This window comes from Nematolebias whitei, chromosome 14 (assembly GCF_014905685.2).
Source record: "Nematolebias whitei isolate Nwh7 chromosome 14, NemWhi1, whole genome shotgun sequence".
NCBI lineage: Eukaryota > Metazoa > Chordata > Actinopteri > Cyprinodontiformes > Rivulidae > Nematolebias > Nematolebias whitei.
This window is the reverse complement of record NC_056511.1, coordinates 39,439,808-39,459,445: the sequence shown is the minus strand read 5'-3', so window position 1 is coordinate 39,459,445 and position 19,638 is coordinate 39,439,808. Positions and strand designations below refer to the sequence as shown.

Here is a 19,638-nt window from a genome sequence, read left to right as displayed (position 1 = left end):
GGATGCATAAATGGATTTGTAAGGGGATAAATAGAACTTGCATTTAATGTTGTTGTACTAGTTGTTCATATGCAAACATTTCTCATTTTATTGTGAATTTGATGAAAATCATCTCTCTGCTCTTACTGGCACAATAAAGATAAGTGCCCAGAGGAAGTGGTAGAAGTGAAATGACACTATTGAGCTGAAACACGTGTTGAAAGGTCACTATAATACAAATTGTACAATATATATCTGTTATGTAATATTAGATCAAAGGATACTGGAGCTGCAGTGTGGACACACAGTTGGTCCCATGTCAGTAGGGTGTGGCCCCACTAGGACCTGGATTTTCTTTCTCCATTTCCTTTTGCTAATCCATAGTTAGGTCACAGAGACAACAGGTCCAGGACAGAAACTCATACCTTCCTCTCCTCAGCGACACTCTGGCTCCTCCTGGGGGACCTCGAGGCGTTCCCAGGCCAGAGTGGATACACAATCCACCCAGAGAGTTCTGGGTCTGCCCCGGGTCTTCTTACCAGTGGGATGTAAAACCATCAAAGGGAGGCATCCTGATCAGATGAAGCACCTCAACTGACTCCTGTTGATGGAACGGAGCAGCAGCTCAACTCCGAGCTCCCCTCAAATGATGGAGCTCTTCACTCTGTCTAAGGATGAGCCCGGCCACCCTACAAAGGAAGCTCATTTCCGTTGCTTGTATCCAGGATCTGTTTTTTTTTTTTTTTTTTGGTCTTGATCCAAACCTCTTAACATTAAGGTGAAGGTTGGAACATAGACAAACCAGTAAATCCAGATTGACCAAAGCAACACCCTCATTACTGAGAACGAGGCCTCGATCCATCTCCGCTCCATCCTAACATCACTCAGGAACGAGACACCCAAATGAACTCTTCCACCTGAGGCAAAGACACCCCCCGGTCCAGAAGAGCATTCCACCCGTTTCCGGTTGAGAACCTGGATCTTAGCAGAGATTTCATGCCTGACAGTCATGGAGCTGTGGTATCCTCTCATGCAGCATGTTGGCCCATCGTTGTAGCTAAACGTCGAGATCCAGCAGCTCGATACTTAGATGGAGTCTGAGACGATTTCTTACGTTTGACTGGGGAAAGATCAGGGCGCTGATAATGGGAGGAAAGTTGGACTATTCCTCTGGGTGCTTACCTTTTTTTTGTCAGTGAATGTATAATACATCTTTGATTGTTTGCGTATGTAGAATTAGAATTACAAACAAAAATGTTTTAAGTGTCATTTTTTAAATGTTAATACAACTGAAGTGCCTCAAACAATATATCAGGAGTACTTTCTATTCACAAACCCCAGTTTTGTGTATAAGTATTGTTGATGGTATTTAATATCTGAAGGTGCTTTTCTGATTTCAAAGAACGGGTCTTTAGGAAGGAGTAGTGGGTTCTGGGTAGGAAAACGTTAAGTTTCAGTGCACATTATACAATCTCACTGAATCTCCTCAGTGGCAGATAAAATTAATTACTTGTGATATTCATAAACTGCCGTCACATCTTAGAAACAAGTCTTTCCGATGTGACGGCAGTTCACGCTCAAGTTTCTGTTTCTGACGGAGACACCTTAACAATTTCTCGTTGCATTTTTATCAGCAGTCATTAACGATGTCGTTGTCAATGGGAAAGAAATCAGAGCCTAAACGTGTGTATAAGCCAAAACAGCCGGAGCGTGTGAGTACTCAAACACGGTCAGCTTTGTAGATCTCCCGTCCTCCCCCACCCCATTCACAGCCTCCGCTCAGCTCCTGGTCAACAGCAGAACTTCTTGTTTTTTGTGTACTGAGAAGCCCTTGTTTCTCTTTCACAGATGCAACCATTGCTTTATTAATGCAGCAGCACAGTTTCATTATGCGTCTCATTGCTACCTACAAGGCATGATGCAGATTCATGAGCAGGTTGTTTCATGGATCAGAAATGTTGCAGCTTGCTGCTGTGTCTGTGCTCACATTGACCAGAGCGGGAGTCACTGTAAATGTGGGGCCAAGAGTAAATATAGCTGTTTAGTGGTATTTTACGTGTGGCTTGTTTTAGTTTTTTTAACGTATTTGTGTTTTCTTTAAGTGTGAACATTGTTTGATGGAGTCAGGTGGCAATTATTTATTGAAAAGGGTTTATGGAGGGAAAACAGGAAAACTTAAGTGTCTTCACTGATCAGTAAATGAAACCCAACATGGCCGATCACAACACTTCAAAGTTCAGTTTGTGCTAAACTATTTGTTTATTTAATTTTTTTTTTTTAGTATTTACTAACTTAGTGAGGTTTCACAAAATAAGCAGGCATGCATTGTAATATTTGTATTTGCTTTAAACTGGTATTTTTTTTTAACTGTGAGTCTGGTTTCAGGTTCCTTTGATTCGTGTCCTTTTTAAAAATGTAAGAATTTGATGGTGTTCCGTGTTGTTTCCTGTGTGTTATATAAATAGTGGAGTGTCTCGCCTCTAGAAGTGACTAATCTCTTGTGTAATGTCAGTGCACCAATGTGTGAACCCTTGGTGATTACCTCTAGTAATCAGACAGTGCCATCAAAGCAAGCATCATTATGGCTTTTAGTGTATGGCTGTGAATGGCTGCTTTGCTCTTCCCTTCATTCACCCACTTTCAGATGCTTCTACCTCCTCACACTCAGTTCTGTCCTGATTTGAACCACAGGGCTCGGAGTCTGAGTCGGTTAATGGACCAGGTAGAGATAGCGGGCTGGCGTCTTCTCGCCTTGAGCCGTCTACGTTACCAAGCAGAGGTGGTGCTGAATCCGATCCAAATGCCATGGAGGGCATACTCTCTCGAAAGCAGGAGATGGAGTCCCACAACAAAAAGGCAGCTACCAGGTAAGGATTTGGTCGTGAACGTGATGGAGAACCTGCTTTTCTTTAGGCTCTTTCATCAAACAATTTCTGAAACGGATGAACAGACCAGTCCGTCTTTATGCTCCATCTGGCCGTTCACAAATCACCAGTGGAGCTGGCCAGGTCTCACACTGATCTGAACTTTTTTAAATGAAGCGAGCTTTGTGGAACCAAAAGAGTCGTGGAGCAGAACTCAGCCGAGTTGACGTGGAGCAGAATGCATTAAATGTGTGGCGAACGTCTCCCTTCTCTTTGTGTTTAACTAATAGCAAAGTTGCTGCACCTCATCTTCCATTGGTAATAGATCCGTTTGTTGTTGTTTAACCCTGTGGCTGGCTGGTCGCACAGACCATATTTCATCACATTATTGATCCGGGGCACTGGCTTACAGTTTCACACATGGACCGTTTCTCCTCTGTTACTACCTCGCTTCGTAGCACAAAGGCACAACAAGGTCGGGCTGGCTTTGACCCCCTTGCCGCCTCGGTCCATTCAGAAATCACACGAAAGTGGCTAAGTCCTGGACTGAGGTGTCTTGTGAAAGAACATTTTTTTAATTGCAAGAGGTGCACTTCCTGTTTCTCCTTTGTTTTCCTGTCTAAAGTGTCTTCTAAATTTAAAAAGGCAAAACTCCTGCCAGTTGTGGCATTTATTTTTTAGATTACTTTTTAGATTCTTAGATTCCTGACTTTTTTTCTGTAAGGCTTGTACTTTAAATCCAGCTGTGTGTTTGTTCTTCTTAAAGTTTGTAATTTTGAGGGTAAAAATGTAGAAAATTTGAGGACTAGTCGTTCACTTGAAGAATAAGACAAGCAGTAGAAGAATGCAATGCACTTCCAACTTGTCTAATGTTAGTCTGGTTTATTTTCTCCACAGATCCTGGCATAATGTTTACTGTGTCCTTAGAAAAGGAAACCTCGGTTTCTATAAGGACAACAAGAGTGCTAGCAGCGGTGCTACATACCATGGAGAGGTGCCCATCAGCTTGGAAGAGGCTGCTTGTGAAATAGCTCATGACTATAAGAAGAAGAAACATGTATTTAAGCTCAGGTGAGAAAAAGCTTTCACATAACTGGAGAAATGTAAGTTTCTGTGGAAACAAAAGTGTGCACACTGACTGCAAATTGAAACCGAGGTGTTAAAGCTGCAAGAAGCAGAACACTAGCTAAAAGCTTATGGTAGCAAAGTGCTAGCTAGAAGATGGAAGTGGAAAAATGTTAGTTAAAATATAGAAGTAGCGGAGTGCTACCTAAAAGCTATATGTAGCAAAATGCTATCTTAAAGCAGCAAGGGTTAGCTAAAAGCTAAAGCTAGCTAAAAGTAGCTAAAAGCTAATGAAACAAATGTCTATCTAGAAGCTAAGGGTAGCAAAAGGATAGTGATAAGTTGCAAAAGACAAAAATATAGCAATGATACTAAAGTTTTTGAAGACATTGAAGGGATCTTAATGTTTCTATGGGGAAAATGTTTGTAAATAAAGTTGTTTTTTTTATTAAAATTACGACGACCAAAAGACATTGCTTCTATCTTCTGAATGAAATTAACATTTTGATACAGGGATGACAAAAATGGCACCGAGTATGCAGAAGTTGTTAGATTGCAAGAAAAGTATGGAAAAATAAAAACCCAGGAAACTAGTGAGGGGCGTGTAAATTACATGTTGTGGTTAACTCCTCAACCTTCTGACTGCAGGCTAAGAGACGGGAAGGAGTATCTGTTCCAAGCTAAGGATGAGGTGAGATGCCCGAACCACGCTCATAAAACGGATCAAACCATGCGTGTGTGCAGTCGGGCAATAATTAATCCTAACACAATGTTTGTTTAAAGGCGGAAATGAGCTCCTGGATTCAGTCCATCCTGAGCTCCATTCCAGCAACAGGGTCTGCGGACTCCCCTGTCGGTCCCCGGCCCCTCAGCCGTGCCATGACGATGCCCCCCATCTCCCCGAGCTCAGGCGACGTCGTCACCATGCGCAACAAGGACGGGAAGGAGAAGGATCGTGAGAAGAGATTCAGCTTCTTTGGCAAGAAGAAGTAGAAGACTTGATGAAAATCAGTGGGAGTGAATACTTCAACAAACTGAGGCAGGTAGAAAGGAAGGTCATCCGAACACACGGCCCTGAGCACAGCCTCCGAGGGATTTCTGCAGTTATGTCACAGAAAATCTTTTTCTTCCTCCTCGACTTTTCTCTCACAAGTTTTATTTACTTTATGTTCGCCCAGTTCGTGACTCACATTCACCCAGCAACGAAAGTCCTCATCCAGGTCCAGTTCTAGACCACCAAAACGGGTCCTCCTCAGTGGGAGGACTGATGTCGCTGAATCTGGACTAACGGAGCCTCCGGTAACTCTCTGGATGGAGCTTTCTGTGCTACGGTTTCAGTTTTTATGTTCCTGGTACTGATGGTATTAACCCGATCAATGTTATTGATAATATTAATATTCTATTTATCTTTTGCAATTGCTGGTTTGAGAAAGCAACGCAATTAGTTGATCATTTTGATTTATGTTGTGGAGAAAAACTAATTTGGTTCAAGTAGAGAATGAGAAGCTTGCCCCTTTTTTTTGTTTGTTTGTTTAGGAAACAAAAGTTTGAGGCGTTTTTTTTTTTCCCCAACAAAAATAAAGCGAGTTTTAGCGGTGTGCTGTAAGTGATCACAAGTTCCATCTGGAAAATATTTATATTTAATGTTTTTTTTTCTCAAATTTTGCCTGTATTTGATTTTTTTTGTGCGACATCTTTTCTGCTTGGTTTTTAACTTTTGTTTTATTTTTCTGTACAAAGCAGAGGAGGTTAGTTTTCTAGTGTGTGTGTGTGTGCGTGCGCGCGTGTGAGTTGTGGTGCTGTGGATTTTGCATGTTTAGTTGTTTCTGGTTAAACATAGACAGATGGATGCTGCTTCTTCTGTGTTCCAACGCAGACAAACACAAATGTTACTGGAATCATCTCCCTTCTTTCCTCCCGTGTGTAAACCGATTTAAACATTCCTTTTCTCTCGGCTTCAAGCTCTTAATGCGTTTCCATTCACATTCTTAACCGGTGTGAAGACGCGGGGGCAGTTTGTTGTGGAGGAGCCTGCAGGGACAGCGGGCGGATTTCATTGCGAGCTAATCGATGGGCGTGTGGAGGTGAAACAAGTGATGAATACTATTTATGTGCCGTTACAAGAGTCTGACCTTTACTTGAACCTGCTCCTTTTACACTGAACCCTTTTTACAAACGCCCTCCGTTCAAACAGGAAGTTAGTTCAAACATGTGAATGTTAAACTTGTGCCCTGTGGCAATGACCTAATGTATGTTAGTGGATTATAGATTATGAGCAGTAACCACAAGAAGCTCTGCGACAAGTCATTTAAATAAAAGTCCTACAGGAGGTTACGTATGCGGCGTGACTTCATGCAGGTTTCTATATGTGCACGCCTGATCGTTGCCATTCTAATCTTTTCCATTTTAATGTATCCAGAGATAAAAACCGCTCATCTGTCCAGGACTAACACATTTCATAAAACGGAGATCTGTTACAGTTGGTGTGAACAAATGGGTGATGGATTTGATGGTTTCCTCAGATTTGGTAAATAAAAAGTGCATTTCCCGGATCTTGTGAATGTAGCCGTGTTGCATCAGCCAGATTAATTACAGCAGAATAAATCAGCATAAAAACAGACTATTCAATGAAAAGTCTGCTAATTTGTACATTCCTACAACTAGTTAGGTAGACATGCGCCTGGATTACTCATGAATGTTGCACCAAACTGCCGAGGTGCCACACGCCCTCTCGGTCTGTGGGCCTCTGGACGGCAGGTGCATCGCGTGGCGGAACGTTTGGTTTCCGTGTAGGCCGACTGAAACTGGAACCGCAGAGCATACATGAAGTGAGCCGAAGAGATCGGCACGGTTTGAACGGAGCTTCCTGTTTCCTGCTCCGAACCTCGACCTGTTGGTGCTGCCGAGCTCCACCTCAGAGGTCACATCAGCTCGTCTGAATGTTGATTAATTTATGAAAGCAAAAACTCTTCTGCTCTACTCAAACATTACTGCAGTGTTCACTGTACGACCCCGTATCTATGGGAACCTCAGCTGGGTTTGAAATCACTTTTTTTTTTCATCTTTTTATTTAAAATCTCTATTCCGGGTGAGTTTTGCAACAGAATGTGAAAAAGTTTGAATCATAGATGTCGAAATGGGTTTAGGTTCTTAACAATGAAGAAGAAACTGCTTGTACGTGTCCGGTATTCGCAGGTTGGTGATGGTTTGAGCTTCCTGTTTTTACAAGAAAGCTGAATATTTGCTGTCCCATGGGAGCTTGTTTATTTCTATTTTCATTTAGTGGTTTGTCTTGCAGCATTTAAGCCCCTCCCCCTCATTTCTCAGTACTTTTGACGAACGTCTGATCTTTCCTCTATGAACCGGAGTCGTTAATACCACTGCTATTATTAATTGCTATGATGATCATTATTGCTACTGTTGTTAATACTACTGTTATTAATGCAACCTACTGCAAAAACTCCCAACTGCTGTCCATTTTCAGGTACATGTCTGTAAGACCAGACCTTTCCACAGACGTCGGTGTGCCGTGGAGCATTTTCATTACAGTTCAAGAATACCGTTTGTTGACTTGTGTATCTACATCTAATATTAGGAGTAATAAAACATGGTTTAATCCAAAACATGCTGGTTTTTTTGTCCTATGTTGCCACCAGTAAAACTTTCATTCTGTTGACCAAGTCCATTAAACACATCCTAAAATATTTTACAAATAATTCCTGTAATGAATCATTTTCAGTTGCGTGAACATAGAATTTAATTTAGTGGATTTTCTCAACTATAAAATATTTATTGAGCAGGGGTTTATTTATTTCCAGAGGCCAAATCAAGATATTTAAAATAAATGAAGGGCCACATAGAAAACTAGAAAATATATATTTTTAATACGGTCAATGTGGAAGATGATTATTTTATTTTTTAAGGATTTTTCTTGTAGCACAGTTGGCGTGCTTGATAAAAAAGTTTCCCCAATACTCTTTAGGACTACAAGACCTTCTGTAAACTAGCTCTTGTGACAATATATTTGTAATTTTAAACATGCAATAAAAAAGCACATTTGCTTTTGGAGTCTTAATAGTTCTGAAAACGACAAGAAGTCTTGGCCTACGTTTTCTATTTTGAGTTGTGTTTTTTTTGTGCAAGATGTTTTAAACTTCCTTAAATTTATTCAATACATTTTTCATCAACTTGGTGTTTTTTTTTTGTTTTTTTTTTAATGAACTACATCGGGGGCCCAGGAGATTGCCCAAGTGTCACTTGGACCTCGAGCCATGCGTTGCCCACGTCTGCTCCATCATTAATCCTTTATTTATTAATCCTTTATTTTACCAGGAGAACGAAAAACTCATTGAGATTAAAATCTCATTTACAAGACCATTCAAGGTATAGACGAATAAAGCTTAACTTGTGCAATTTTGTGAATAAATGCACTTTTAAATTTAATTTAAATTTAGTTTCACCCCATGTTTGTTAATTCTCTGCAAGTTTGGGATGACAAATAAAACGGAGTGCTGGTTGTAAACAATGATGAGTAGTTCTTTTTCTTACAGAATGAAGCTGTCTATAAAATGAGGCCAAGATAAAATACTTAGAGAATCACACTTTGTGTTTTATTTATTTACTGTTTTTCAGATGTCAAAAATATGAACTTGACCTTTTAAAGTCAAAACCATTATTGATTAAACGGAAAAAAACTTAGAACACCATTATGAGTTCCTCTTGGTAGTTATTTGTAACTTTTTCATGTTTTCCCTCCTTAAAAAACAGCTTTAATATACCTCAGTGAAAAAACAAACATGAAACTGCTATCAACATATCCTAAAATAGTACAGTAAAAATATTGTACATAATCTGATGTGGTTTCATGTGTATTCTTGGTTTTAAGGTCATCAGTGCTCGTGTTTCTTCCTCACAGAAACCATGTGCTTATTTATGCTTTAAAAACCAACAGATTTAATCTGTTTTGCATGTGTGTGAAGTTTTTATTATATTTATAAATGCAGTACTACTTTATACTACAGAACCGAACCTGTAGCGCATGACTACCATGATATGATGCTTGTAAAGAATATTATGAGTTATGTTATTGAGCCATTTACATATATATGCAATTTATCATTTTCAACAGGGGTATTTCCTAATAACATGAAAGTAGCCAAGGTAATAGCATTATATAAGAGTGGAGAGAAACGCGTGTTTAATAATTACAGGCCAATATCGTTGTTGCCACAATTTTCGAAGATTTTAGAGAAATTATTTGTCACTAGATTAGATGAATTTATCAATAAGCAAAATATATTAAGTAATAGTCAATATGGGTTTAGACCTAAAAAATTCTACGTCAATGGCACTCGTGGATTTAATGGAACAGATAACGACTGCTGTGGATCAAAAGAAAAATTGTATTAGTATTTATGTTGATCTAAAGAAAGCATTTGATACTAATGATCACAATATTCTTCTCCAAAAATTAAATAAATATGGTATTAGAGGACATGCATTGCAGTGGGTATCTAGTTATCTAGAAAAAAGGAAACGATTTGTTCAAATAAATGATGTAAAATCTGAATTCTGTAATATTACATGTGGAGTGCCTCAAGGCTCTATACTTGGACCTAAGCTATTTATTTTATATGTGAATGACCTGGTAAATGTGTCTGGATTTTTTAAATGTATTTTGTTTGCAGATGATACTACTTTTCTTTGTGTGGGTGAAAATGTTGTGCAAATGCTGAAGACGGCACAAACAGAATTTGTGAAAATACAAAATTGGTTTCAACTAAACAAATTATCTTTAAATGTAGATAAAACAAATTATATGATTTTTAGTAATAACAAGAAAGTGCTTGATACTCCATTTAGAGTCGATGGAATTGAAATTAATAGAGTCAATGAGGTGAAATTTCTGGGTGTCATCATTGATGAAAAACTAACATGGAGATCTCACGTAAAAAACTTAAGAACTAAAATAGCTAAATCGATTGCAGTAATGTACAAAGTTAGAGTGTTATTCAATGATAAAGCAATGTTTCTATTGTATAATGCCATTATTGTTCCACATTTAATTTACTGTATTGAAGTCTGGGGTAAAGCATGTAAAACAATTACAAATCCAATTTTTATTTTACAGAAAAGAGCCATAAGAATTATTACCAGAAAAGATTATAACCATCCGTCAAATATATTGTTTCATCAGCTAAAGATATTAAAATTTTATGACTTGGTTGATTACAATATCTTACTGTTTATGTATGGGGCCAACAAAAACATACTACCTACTAACATTCAAGGGAAATTTGTTAAAAGAGAAAGTAATTATTATCTTAAGGGGATGGAGATGTTTGTGAAGCCGTGGTGTCGCACCAGTCTGAAGATGCGATCCACTAGATCTCAGGGTATTAGATTGTGGAATGATCAGGAGGTTGATATTAAAAATGCCAAAACTATGTACATATTCAAGAGGATGATAAAAAATTTTTTTTTTTTTAAATATTAAGTATAATGTGAGTTCATAAAAATTGTTTACAGTTGATCTTATATTTTAGCTAAGTTTTTTTTATTTTTTTTTTTATTCATCTTGCTTTTGTATAGTAATTTTGTTGGGAATATATTTTGGGGGCAAGGGGCAGATATTATAAGAACTCATTCTTCTTCTGCTGCCTTTCATTTCATTTCTGTGATTGTATATCTTTTTTCTTTTCTTTAAATTGTATTTGTTTTTTGGATGAAATGAAATGAATAAATAAAACATACAAAACATACTACCAGTAGGTGGCGACCGAGTTCCGGTTTCTGCTCCTCCCGCCTACAAGTCCAGACAGAGGGCACACATTACCCAGCAGCCACTTTCACCGTGTTTTAAAGCAAGATGGCAGCTGTTGTTGAGAATGTTGTCAAACTGTAAGTGCTGGACTTTTCTACACCCCGCACACCTGCGCAGGTGACACACACCGAGGTCACGGCACAACCGGGCGGATGGTTACTCGGTCTCTGACTGTTTAACCAGCTTGACTTAGTTAAAGTTAACCCGGTCAGAACGTCGCGTCTGTCTGCTCACATCCTGGAATGGAAGTGTAAGTTAGCGGACACGCAGCTAACATGTTTTTTTTAATTTATTTATTATGTTTTCAACTCGTAACTCTTAAGTGGCAGGGCAGTGTAGAGGCAGACGTATAAATTAAGCGTTCTCGACGTCTTATGGTGGTTACTTCTGTTGGTTGTCGCCTTCCTAACGTCAGCTCGGTGAGTCGCTAACAAGCTAAACTGTTTACGGCGACTAGTTTAGGATGAATGGAGGACCGAGGTTGAAGATGTTTGAACTCCAGAGTTTAGCTTTAGTGGACAGAGTTGTTGTCACGGTGTAACTTTGCACACAGACGCTGTTTTTACTCTTTAAAGTTGGATTCTTTGAAGAGCCGAAGCGCCAACCCACTTCCATTTCCGTTGTCTCGCGGCGGGTTGTGGTGCCGTCTAAACCCTGGTTAATGACACTGTGTAATTACCGGCGGTTCAGCCCTAATCACAGAGACTTGACACGAGTCAGGAGAGCTGTGGCCCTTCAAAGCTTCAAGTTGGTCTTTAAAGAGGCAACACTTGTCAACTTTCAATCATTGTGTAAATGTGCCTGTCAAGACAATTAAAAATGTCAAAACCAAAGTAGTTAGTGTTAATTAAAGGCACTACCTCCCTTTTTTTACACACATATATACAACATTTTGTATAATTATATTCACCTTATGAACACACACACAAAAACATAACTCCAGATAGGTCTGGTCTTTAAGTCAGTTCTGCTTTTATTTTGATCCTTCTTTACCTAAAACCAATTATGTTGAATTCATCTCATTTGATTTATTGAACCAGATTTAAAACCTCATTTGTAAGACAGACCTGGGCAGCTCGCATGAACGTTTCAATAGTGCAAACGTAATAAAATGACCGAACATTTGAACAGTTTAAACAACGATAAAACACAAAACTGGACCGTAATGATGGTTAAACTGGAGATCATCCTCAGCCTGACCTACTCTGTTACACTTTTATAACTTGTATACTAATATGTAGTAATCCAGCTTAACCCTTTTTGTTCCCGTTCCTTCTTAAAGTTAAGCCACGTCATTAATCAATTCACTTAAACTTTTTTAAAATGTATGTACTTACTGTAGTTGTTAAATCGGCTGTCTTGCGGTCTTTGTGTCGTAAAGTTCACCGTCTTGTCAACACGAGACTGTTTCACCCGTTTCTGCTTTTTTGTTGTTGTTGTTTGTTTGTTTCCACTTTGTTGCAGAACAGATTTTAAGATCCTATTGTTTGCGTTCGAGTCAGTAAAAGTGTTTATTTCAGATTTTTTTGCTCACATTTTCTAATTTATCACTCTGAGGTTTGGTGGCGTCTTTGCTGAGTTTTACCCAGACTGAATTATAACTCCTGTTTTATAGTCACTCTCGTGTTTATGAAGATGCACAGGAGTTTGATTAAATCGGTTTTAAACGCGTCTGTAGATAAACTAACTGTATTATTTCGTTAAAGCTTGACACTCGTTCCAGATGACTAATCATTTTAAAGATTTGTTACGAGCAGACGGACTTTTTTGGCCGCGTGATAAGACAATTTGTTTAATTTCCATTGCTTTAAGGTTTAATCGCGGTAAGATAGGGAGGTGTACTTAGTGTCAGCCTGATGATAAATAAATAACCCACACAAAATATTAATGCTAAAACAAACGCAAGAAGGTGTTTTTTAGCAGGATATTAAAACTGCTTATAGTTTAGAAATGAAGACACTTGTAACTTTTTCTCCCTTGGCCGCTGTAGACCCAGTTTACCATTCGGTTCTGTTTGGTCAGGTTGGGGGAGCAGTGCTACAGAGATGCCCTTGAGCAGTGTCACAACTACAACGCCCGGCTCTGCGCCGAGAGGAGCGTTCGAATGCCGTTCCTGGACTCTCAGACCGGCGTGGCGCAAAGCAACTGCTACATCTGGATGGAGAAGAGACACAGAGGACCAGGTGGGACTCCGAACAATGCTCACAGAAATGTTGTGAACAACAGGCGTGTTAATAGAAGCGGTAGAACTGTTATGGTTTGCAGCGGGGGGGGGGGGGGGGTTCCCCTTCTCCATCAGTCTGGCAAGCATTCATGGATTGAAATGGGGTTAAGTCAGTGTTATATATGGATGGATGTGCTGTCTCCTCAGGCGTGGCTCCAGGGCAGCTCTACACGTATCCATCCAGGAGGTGGAGGAAGAAACGGAGGTCTCATCCTTCAGAGGATCCGCGGCTCATCTTTCCTCCTGTCAAGTCAGGTAGCAAGAAAACGAGCTCCGTTCATTCACCAGGTGCTAAAACCAGACCACGGTTTCTATGTTGCTAAAGAAAAGCTGCGACATTTCTTCACCGTTTTTCTAAATGACAAAGGAAGTGACATAAATGTTGATTTGTGTGAGCGGCTGTGTGCATCAGATGGAAGCTTCTGTGATTCTTTGTTTTGTTTTAATTCCAAGAGCTGGATTTGGGGCTGAAGAAGGACGGTCTGCTGTCATCGGATGGTAGCAGCTTGGAGGCTCTGCTGAAGGGGGAGTCGTTGGACAAACGGGCGGCTGCGGACCTCCGGGGTTCTGAGGAAGAGTTGAACCAGAGTGATTACACAGGAAGCCTGAACCCCGCGTCCCGAATAAGAAAGGTGTTTTTTTATTTATTTTTTTGTTTCCTGTCCACAGAATTTCCTTTAAAACTCTGTGGCGTTTCAGAAAATCTAACATTCTCTCATCGAAGCAGAGGATCCTGGAGCCAGACGACTTCCTGGATGACCTGGACGATGAAGACTATGAGGAGGACACGCCCAAAAGAAGGGGCAAAGGGAAAGGAAAGGTAAAACTGCTCCGGCCTCACTGAACAGACGTTGTTATATTTTGTTTGTCCCAGCCTGTCTGTTGACGCCAGAAATGTCCACAGGGACGAGGAGTGGGCAGCAGCAGGAAGAAGCTGGACACAGCAGCTCAGGAGGACCGAGACAAGCCCTACGCCTGTGACAGTGAGTCACGGGGGGCTAAATTAAAGGGACATTTCAAACATTAATGTTCATTCTGTTTGCCACCTCTTTAAGCCTGAAGCAGCATTTTGAGTCACCTCTGCTCAGCGTCTTCAGTCTGACTTTTATGATGCTTGCTTTCATTCTGACGTCACTCCCGAGTTGTTCTTTTATTATTCTTCCACCTCAGGTGTTTTCTGACTTTGAAGCTGTGCTGCTTGACGTGTAAACGTTTCCTCTTACTGTGAAGCACTTTCACTTCCAGCAGCTGACTGTTCCTCCGGACCCTCTCGGTGCTCTCTTCTTTTTTTTCTTCTCTTTCAGACACTATCAAACAAAAGCATATTTCCAAATCTTCTGAAAGAGGTACACTTCTCTTCGTTACCTTCCTTTCTCTCCACTGCTTTTACTTTCTGTGTTGTCTGTGTTAGATTTGCTTTATTTATGAAATTAACAAGGTTAGAAAGTTAGTCACACCAGCTGTATCAGTTTTCCGTGGCCAGTAAATGTAATTTTCCTGTCGGGCCTGAGCCTGAACCTGCTGCTGTTTGGTGTAAGTTAATATTCTCACTCTCTGTTTTTCCCTAAACGCCGTCTATTCGACCTTTCGATTATTATTTTTTTTTAAATGCCACCACATTCGATTCCAAATCTTCGTGGTGACTCACCCGGCATGCTTCCCAAACATTTGATACATTTTCTGTTGACGGACGATGAAGCAGCACTGGTTAAGGGAAATGAAAACGAGAGCTGGTGTGGAAGTGAAAGAAGCGTTTCATCGTTATCTGATGACAAACATCACAGCCCTCATGAGAGGCTTCACACACTGTCGTCTTTGTGCTTTTTAAAGAGTGTGAATTCCCCTGCATGCTATCCCCACCGCCTCACTTGTTAATAGACAGTTAGAAAGTTTAGGAATATTGTTGAAACATCTTTAATCTCAAATATTTCGTCATTGCTTTCGCTGAAGCTGAGTTGAAAAAGTTAGGAGTGTTAAAAATCCAAACATATAATTGACTTACTATGCAATATATCTGCTTAGTCATCATTTTCATAAAAATAAGTGGAACAAATATTATCATAACTTATAAAACAATGAAGATTATGAACAGTTAATATCTTACCTGTTGTAGATGGTTCATTGAGAAGGAAAACTGTTTAATTGTGACCAGATAGATGAGCTAATGGCTAGTCCAAAGTGGATTGCTGTCGTCTTAAACTAACTCCTCTCTAAAAAAGCGTCTCATATGTTTTTTTTTTTAATTTAAATTTTACAGTCAGTTTAGTATTACAATAAAACAACCACTGAAATGTTGTGATAATCCTACAGTCTACAATCCGTACGATGAGTTGTATGGGCGGCTGGACATTAAAGAGGGCGAGAAGGACTTGTACTGAGGGATCAGGCTGGAAAGGATGTGCAGCAGGTTAGGCTTGTTAAAGATAGGAATGGTAACGTTTTAACAAGTGAGGAGAGTCTGACGGGAAGATGGAAGGAGTACCAGTACTTTGAGGAGCGAATGAATGGAGGGAATGAAAGAGAAAGAAGAGTAGAGGTCATAAAAACTGTGGACCAGGAAGTGGGAAAGATTAGTGAGAGGTGCTTCAGAACTGCTTCGAGCTAAAATTCAATGTAAATAACCGCGTGATGTGAAATGGACGGTAATGTAAGCGTTTCTAGGGCAGCGATCACATGAAACTTCTGTAAAATGTTTGTGACTGATGTTGTTCTAACAAAATGCGCTGGAGCTAGCCGTTAGCTCGTCGAGCTGGTCAGGACGGTCCAACCCGAGTCTGTTCAAAGAGCTTTTTTAATAACTAGTAAGGGACTGATTGTTCGTAGGCTCGCTGTAAAACTTGACTTAAAACCATCTGAACCACTTTAAGTTTTAACCTCAAGTTTATACTTATTTTGTCAAAAGCTGGCAAAAATAATTTAGTGTTCAATGAATTTTTCAAGTTACGAGTCAATAAACTGTCAGAATGTGTGGACCTTTCATAAAAACCTCCTTCTTTTTGTTTTTCCACGTTTTCTAATTGAATCATCAATACATGTCATGGTTTAGTTTGGTGCACAGCTGGAAGCCACAGAGACCCGGTGGGTTCAAGTGACTTCCTGTCAAACGACCACAAGAGTCCGATCTAACGTTTGTTTTCGTGTTTTTAACTTTATGTTCAGAATAATGGGTCTAATTGAAGCTAGGTCGCTGTCAGACGACATTTATAAAAATAAACGCCTGTGGCAGTTTTTAACGTTTATCTCTCTAGAGAATGATTTTGTTAAAGTTTCATTCAAATGTAAACTTCTCAAAATGAAGCCTGAAACAAAGCGGTGTTTCATGTTTTCATATTCATGCATTCGTTTTCTTTATTTGTGATGTTGGCGGCAGTCTGTGGGAAGCGCTACAAGAACCGTCCAGGCCTGAGTTACCACTACGCCCACTCCCACCTGGCTGAGGAGGAGGGGGAGGAGAAGGAGGATACGGAGATCAACGAGCCTCCTCTGCCGCTGCCCAACGAGCCGAAAAGTAAGAGATGAGGTCAAAGGTCAAATCAGGGCGTTTCTTTTATTATTGACGCCGTGTGTTTTACGTTTTTCTGAGCAGCTCCTAAAAAGGGTCCAGACGGTCTCGCGTTGCCGAATAATTACTGTGACTTCTGCCTGGGAGACTCCAAAACCAATCACAAGACGGGCCAATCAGAGGAGCTGGTGTCCTGCTCCGACTGCGGACGCTCAGGCACGTTACGCTTTCACGGACAAGAACAGATCGGTGTTTATCTCGTGCCCACGTAGATGAGAGTTTCTGTTTTGTGTTTGTTGGCAGGCCACCCCTCCTGCCTGCAGTTCACTCCCGTCATGATGGCCGCCGTGAAGACGTACCGCTGGCAGTGCATCGAGTGTAAATGCTGCAACATGTGTGGCACCTCGGAGAACGACGTGAGTTCACCCTCAGTGCTGCTCAGAGTTACACGCCTGAGCTCCGTGATCGTTCTCACAGGCTGGACGAATGCAGCTGCAAACATACGAACACCACGAGTATTATGGTCTGTACCTCAGAGCTCACGTGTTTCTGTTCTGGTTCCTCCAGGATCAGCTCCTCTTCTGTGATGACTGTGACCGAGGCTACCACATGTACTGTCTCAACCCTCCCATGTCTGAACCTCCTGAAGGTACACGCACCGTCATACACAGGAATCATTTTAAGATCTGAGTCATGGCTGTGGAAGTAGGACTGTGTGGTTTAAAAAAATGAAAGAATCTCATTAATGTTGACATTTTACTCCAACATGACCCGACGTGATGTGAGCTTTTATTTTACAATTTGTGTCACAAAGTGACTGATCCCAGAGAGTGGAGGGAGCAATTTTATCCACTACCAGGTGCAGTGATGGAGCAAGGGGGTGGCCAATGGTGGCCTTGGCCCGCATAGATTAAACTTCAGCCTTCCCAATCATTTTAGGAAACTATACATTGAAGCAATATAAAAACTAGAAAGCGGGTTCCTCAAATCAAATGATGGGCATGTCTGATTTGCATTTACAGGTGCTGGTCATAAAATAAGAATATTGTGAAAAGGTTCAATATTGAAGACCAGAAGGTGCCACAGTCTAATCAGCTAATTAACTCAAAACACCTGCAAAGGCCTTTAAATGGTCTCTGTCCAGTTCTGTAGGCTACACAATCATGGGGAAGACTGCTGACCTGACAGTTGTCCAAAAGACGACCATTGACACCTTGCACAAGGAGGGCAAGACACAAAAGGTCATTGCTGAAGAGGCTGGCTGTTCACAGAGCTCTGTGTCCAAGCACATTAATATTAATAGAGACGAAGGGGAGGAAATGATGTGGTAGAAAAAAGTGTACAAGCAATAGGGATAACCACACCCTAGAGAGGATTGTGAAACAAAACCCATTCCAAAATGTGAGGGAGATTCACATAGAGTGGACTGCAGCTGGAGTCATGCTTTAAGAACCACCACGCACAGACGTATGCAAGACAAGGGATTCAGCTGTCACACTCCTCATGTCTAGCCACTCTTGAACAAGAGACAGAGTCAGAAGCATCTTGCCTAGGACATCTGCTGAGTGGGCCAAAGTTATGTTCTCTGATGAAAGTAAATTTTGCATTTCCTTTGGAAATCAAGGTCCCAGAGTCTGGAGAAAGAGAGGAGACACAGAATCCATGTTGCTTGAGGTCCAGTGTCAAGTTTCTACAGTCAGTGATGGTTTGGGGTGCCATGTCCGCTGGTGTTGGTCCACTGTGTTTTCTGAGGTCCAAGGTCAACGCAGCCGTCTACCAGGAAGTTTGAGACTTCCTGTTTCCTGCTGCTGACCAACGTTATGGAGATACAGATTTCATTTTCCAACAGGACTTGGCACCTGGACACAGTGCCAAAGTTACCAGTACCTGGTTTAAGGACCATGTATCCCTGTTCTTGACTGGCCAGCAAACTCTACTGACTTTAACCCCATAGAAAATCTATGGAGTATTGTGAAGAGGAAGATGTGATACACTAGACCCAACAATTCAGAAGAGCTGAAGGCCACATCAGAGCAAGCTGGGCTCTCATAACACCTGAGCAGAGCCACAGACTGATCAACTCCATGCCACGCTGCATTGATGCAGTAATCCAGGCAAAAGGAGCTCCAACTAAGTATTAAGTACTGTACATGCTCATACTTTTCAGTTGACCAACATTTCTAAAAATCCTTTTTTTAAATTGGTTTTAAGTAATATTCTAATTTTCTGAGATACTGAATTTGGGGTTTTCATTAGTTGTCAGTTATAATCATCAACATTAAAATAAATAAACATTTGAAATATATCAGTCTGTGTGTAATGAATGAACATAATATACAAGTTTCACATTTTGAATAGAATTACTGAAATAAACTTTTTCATGATATTCTAATTTTATGACCAGCACCTGTAAATACAGCAGCAGCCATCTTGGATTTTGATGTGGCAACCCAGTTTTCAATGGGGACCTTTCTTATACCTAGATGCAGCCGCACACCAGAGAGCAGCATCTAAAAGCACAATTCTACCAAAACTCACGAGTGAAGAACTCTAAAATATTGGTTTGTTTCTTAAAAGCAAAGTGACCGTTTGTCCACACGAAGGTTTTTTATCTCGTTAGTGTTTCCACTTTTCAGACATGGCCTTACATTAAATTCTTTAACTTTTAACAAAGTTCCCATGTTTTCTGCGGGCAAGAAGTTTGCTTAATAATAAAATAAAATATTCTTAAAAGTTAAAATAATCCAGGTCTGCAGAGATTGAAAATCTGGGCCTGCTTCATGAATCAGAGCTGCACTGTTTATAACTGTAGGAGGGAAATAATCATCTTTAAGCTCGTGAAAGCAGAATGTTTTCCTGTGATGTGTTCAGGGAGCTGGAGCTGCCATCTATGTCTGGACCGTTTGAAAGACAAAGCGTCCATATACCAGAACCAACTGGCATCATGATGGTTGCACCGGCCGGCCCAGTCACCCCCCGCCCGTCCTGCAGCAGACTGGCTTGTCCCTGAAGATACGCGATGACCTTCCCTGACCGGCTGACCTCAGGGTGTTCTCTCTGATCCGAGCAGCTGTGAAAAGGGAAGTAAACTTTAGCAGCCCGGCCTGTTAGCCACGACTGTTACGCTCCTGACGCGGCACAAACAGCTGAACGTTTTGTTCGGCTCTTTACCTGAAGTTTC

At 40.7% G+C, this 19,638-nt stretch overlaps 2 protein-coding genes across 6 annotated transcripts in view; both read left to right on the top strand.

The window, feature by feature from the left end:
- Nucleotides 1-5,598, top strand: part of LOC119420683 (spectrin beta chain, non-erythrocytic 1) — a 67,688-nt gene extending 62,090 nt beyond the window's left edge. Inside the window, exons 36-40 of one of the 2 annotated variants that reach the window (XM_037688112.1) lie at nt 1,614-1,691; nt 2,671-2,846; nt 3,741-3,914; nt 4,557-4,599; nt 4,692-5,598. In XM_037688112.1, coding sequence (XP_037544040.1) covers nt 1,614-1,691; nt 2,671-2,846; nt 3,741-3,914; nt 4,557-4,599; nt 4,692-4,901 — 681 coding nt within the window. In that variant the 3' untranslated portion in view covers nt 4,902-5,598. The remainder of the gene's footprint in view (nt 1-1,613; nt 1,692-2,670; nt 2,847-3,740; nt 3,915-4,556; nt 4,600-4,691) is intronic. The other variant, XM_037688109.1, reaches the window with a different exon arrangement.
- A 5,114-nt stretch (nt 5,599-10,712) lies between these two features.
- dpf2 (D4, zinc and double PHD fingers family 2) lies at nt 10,713-19,483 on the top strand. 4 transcript variants are annotated; one of them, XM_037687561.1, is made up of 12 exons: nt 10,713-10,808; nt 12,754-12,914; nt 13,103-13,210; nt 13,409-13,587; nt 13,683-13,775; nt 13,860-13,938; nt 14,260-14,301; nt 16,326-16,463; nt 16,542-16,673; nt 16,761-16,873; nt 17,025-17,106; nt 19,329-19,483. In XM_037687561.1, the coding sequence occupies exons 1-12, from the start codon at nt 10,777-10,779 to the stop codon at nt 19,403-19,405; spliced, it is 1,236 nt and encodes a 411-aa protein (XP_037543489.1). In that variant the 5' UTR covers nt 10,713-10,776; the 3' UTR covers nt 19,406-19,483. The 4 variants fall into 4 exon arrangements, with proteins under 4 accessions (XP_037543489.1, XP_037543491.1, XP_037543490.1 ...); XM_037687563.1 differs by lacking the exon at nt 14,260-14,301 and having other exon boundaries at nt 13,103-13,243; XM_037687562.1 differs by lacking the exon at nt 14,260-14,301 and having other exon boundaries at nt 13,103-13,243; nt 13,680-13,775.
- Nucleotides 19,484-19,638: the final 155 nt, after the last annotated feature.

What these genes read in the sequence shown, in the direction of transcription:
- dpf2 (XM_037687561.1), top strand. Translation starts at nt 10,777, where the DNA reads ATGGCAGCTGTTGTTGAGAATGTTGTCAAACT. An exon ending in GGGGCAAAGGGAAAGGAAAG is followed by an intron (nt 13,776 to 13,859) that starts GTAAAACTGCTC and finishes AAATGTCCACAG; the next exon opens with GGACGAGGAGTGGGCAGCAG. An exon ending in TTCCAAATCTTCTGAAAGAG is followed by an intron (nt 14,302 to 16,325) that starts GTACACTTCTCT and finishes TGTTGGCGGCAG; the next exon opens with TCTGTGGGAAGCGCTACAAG.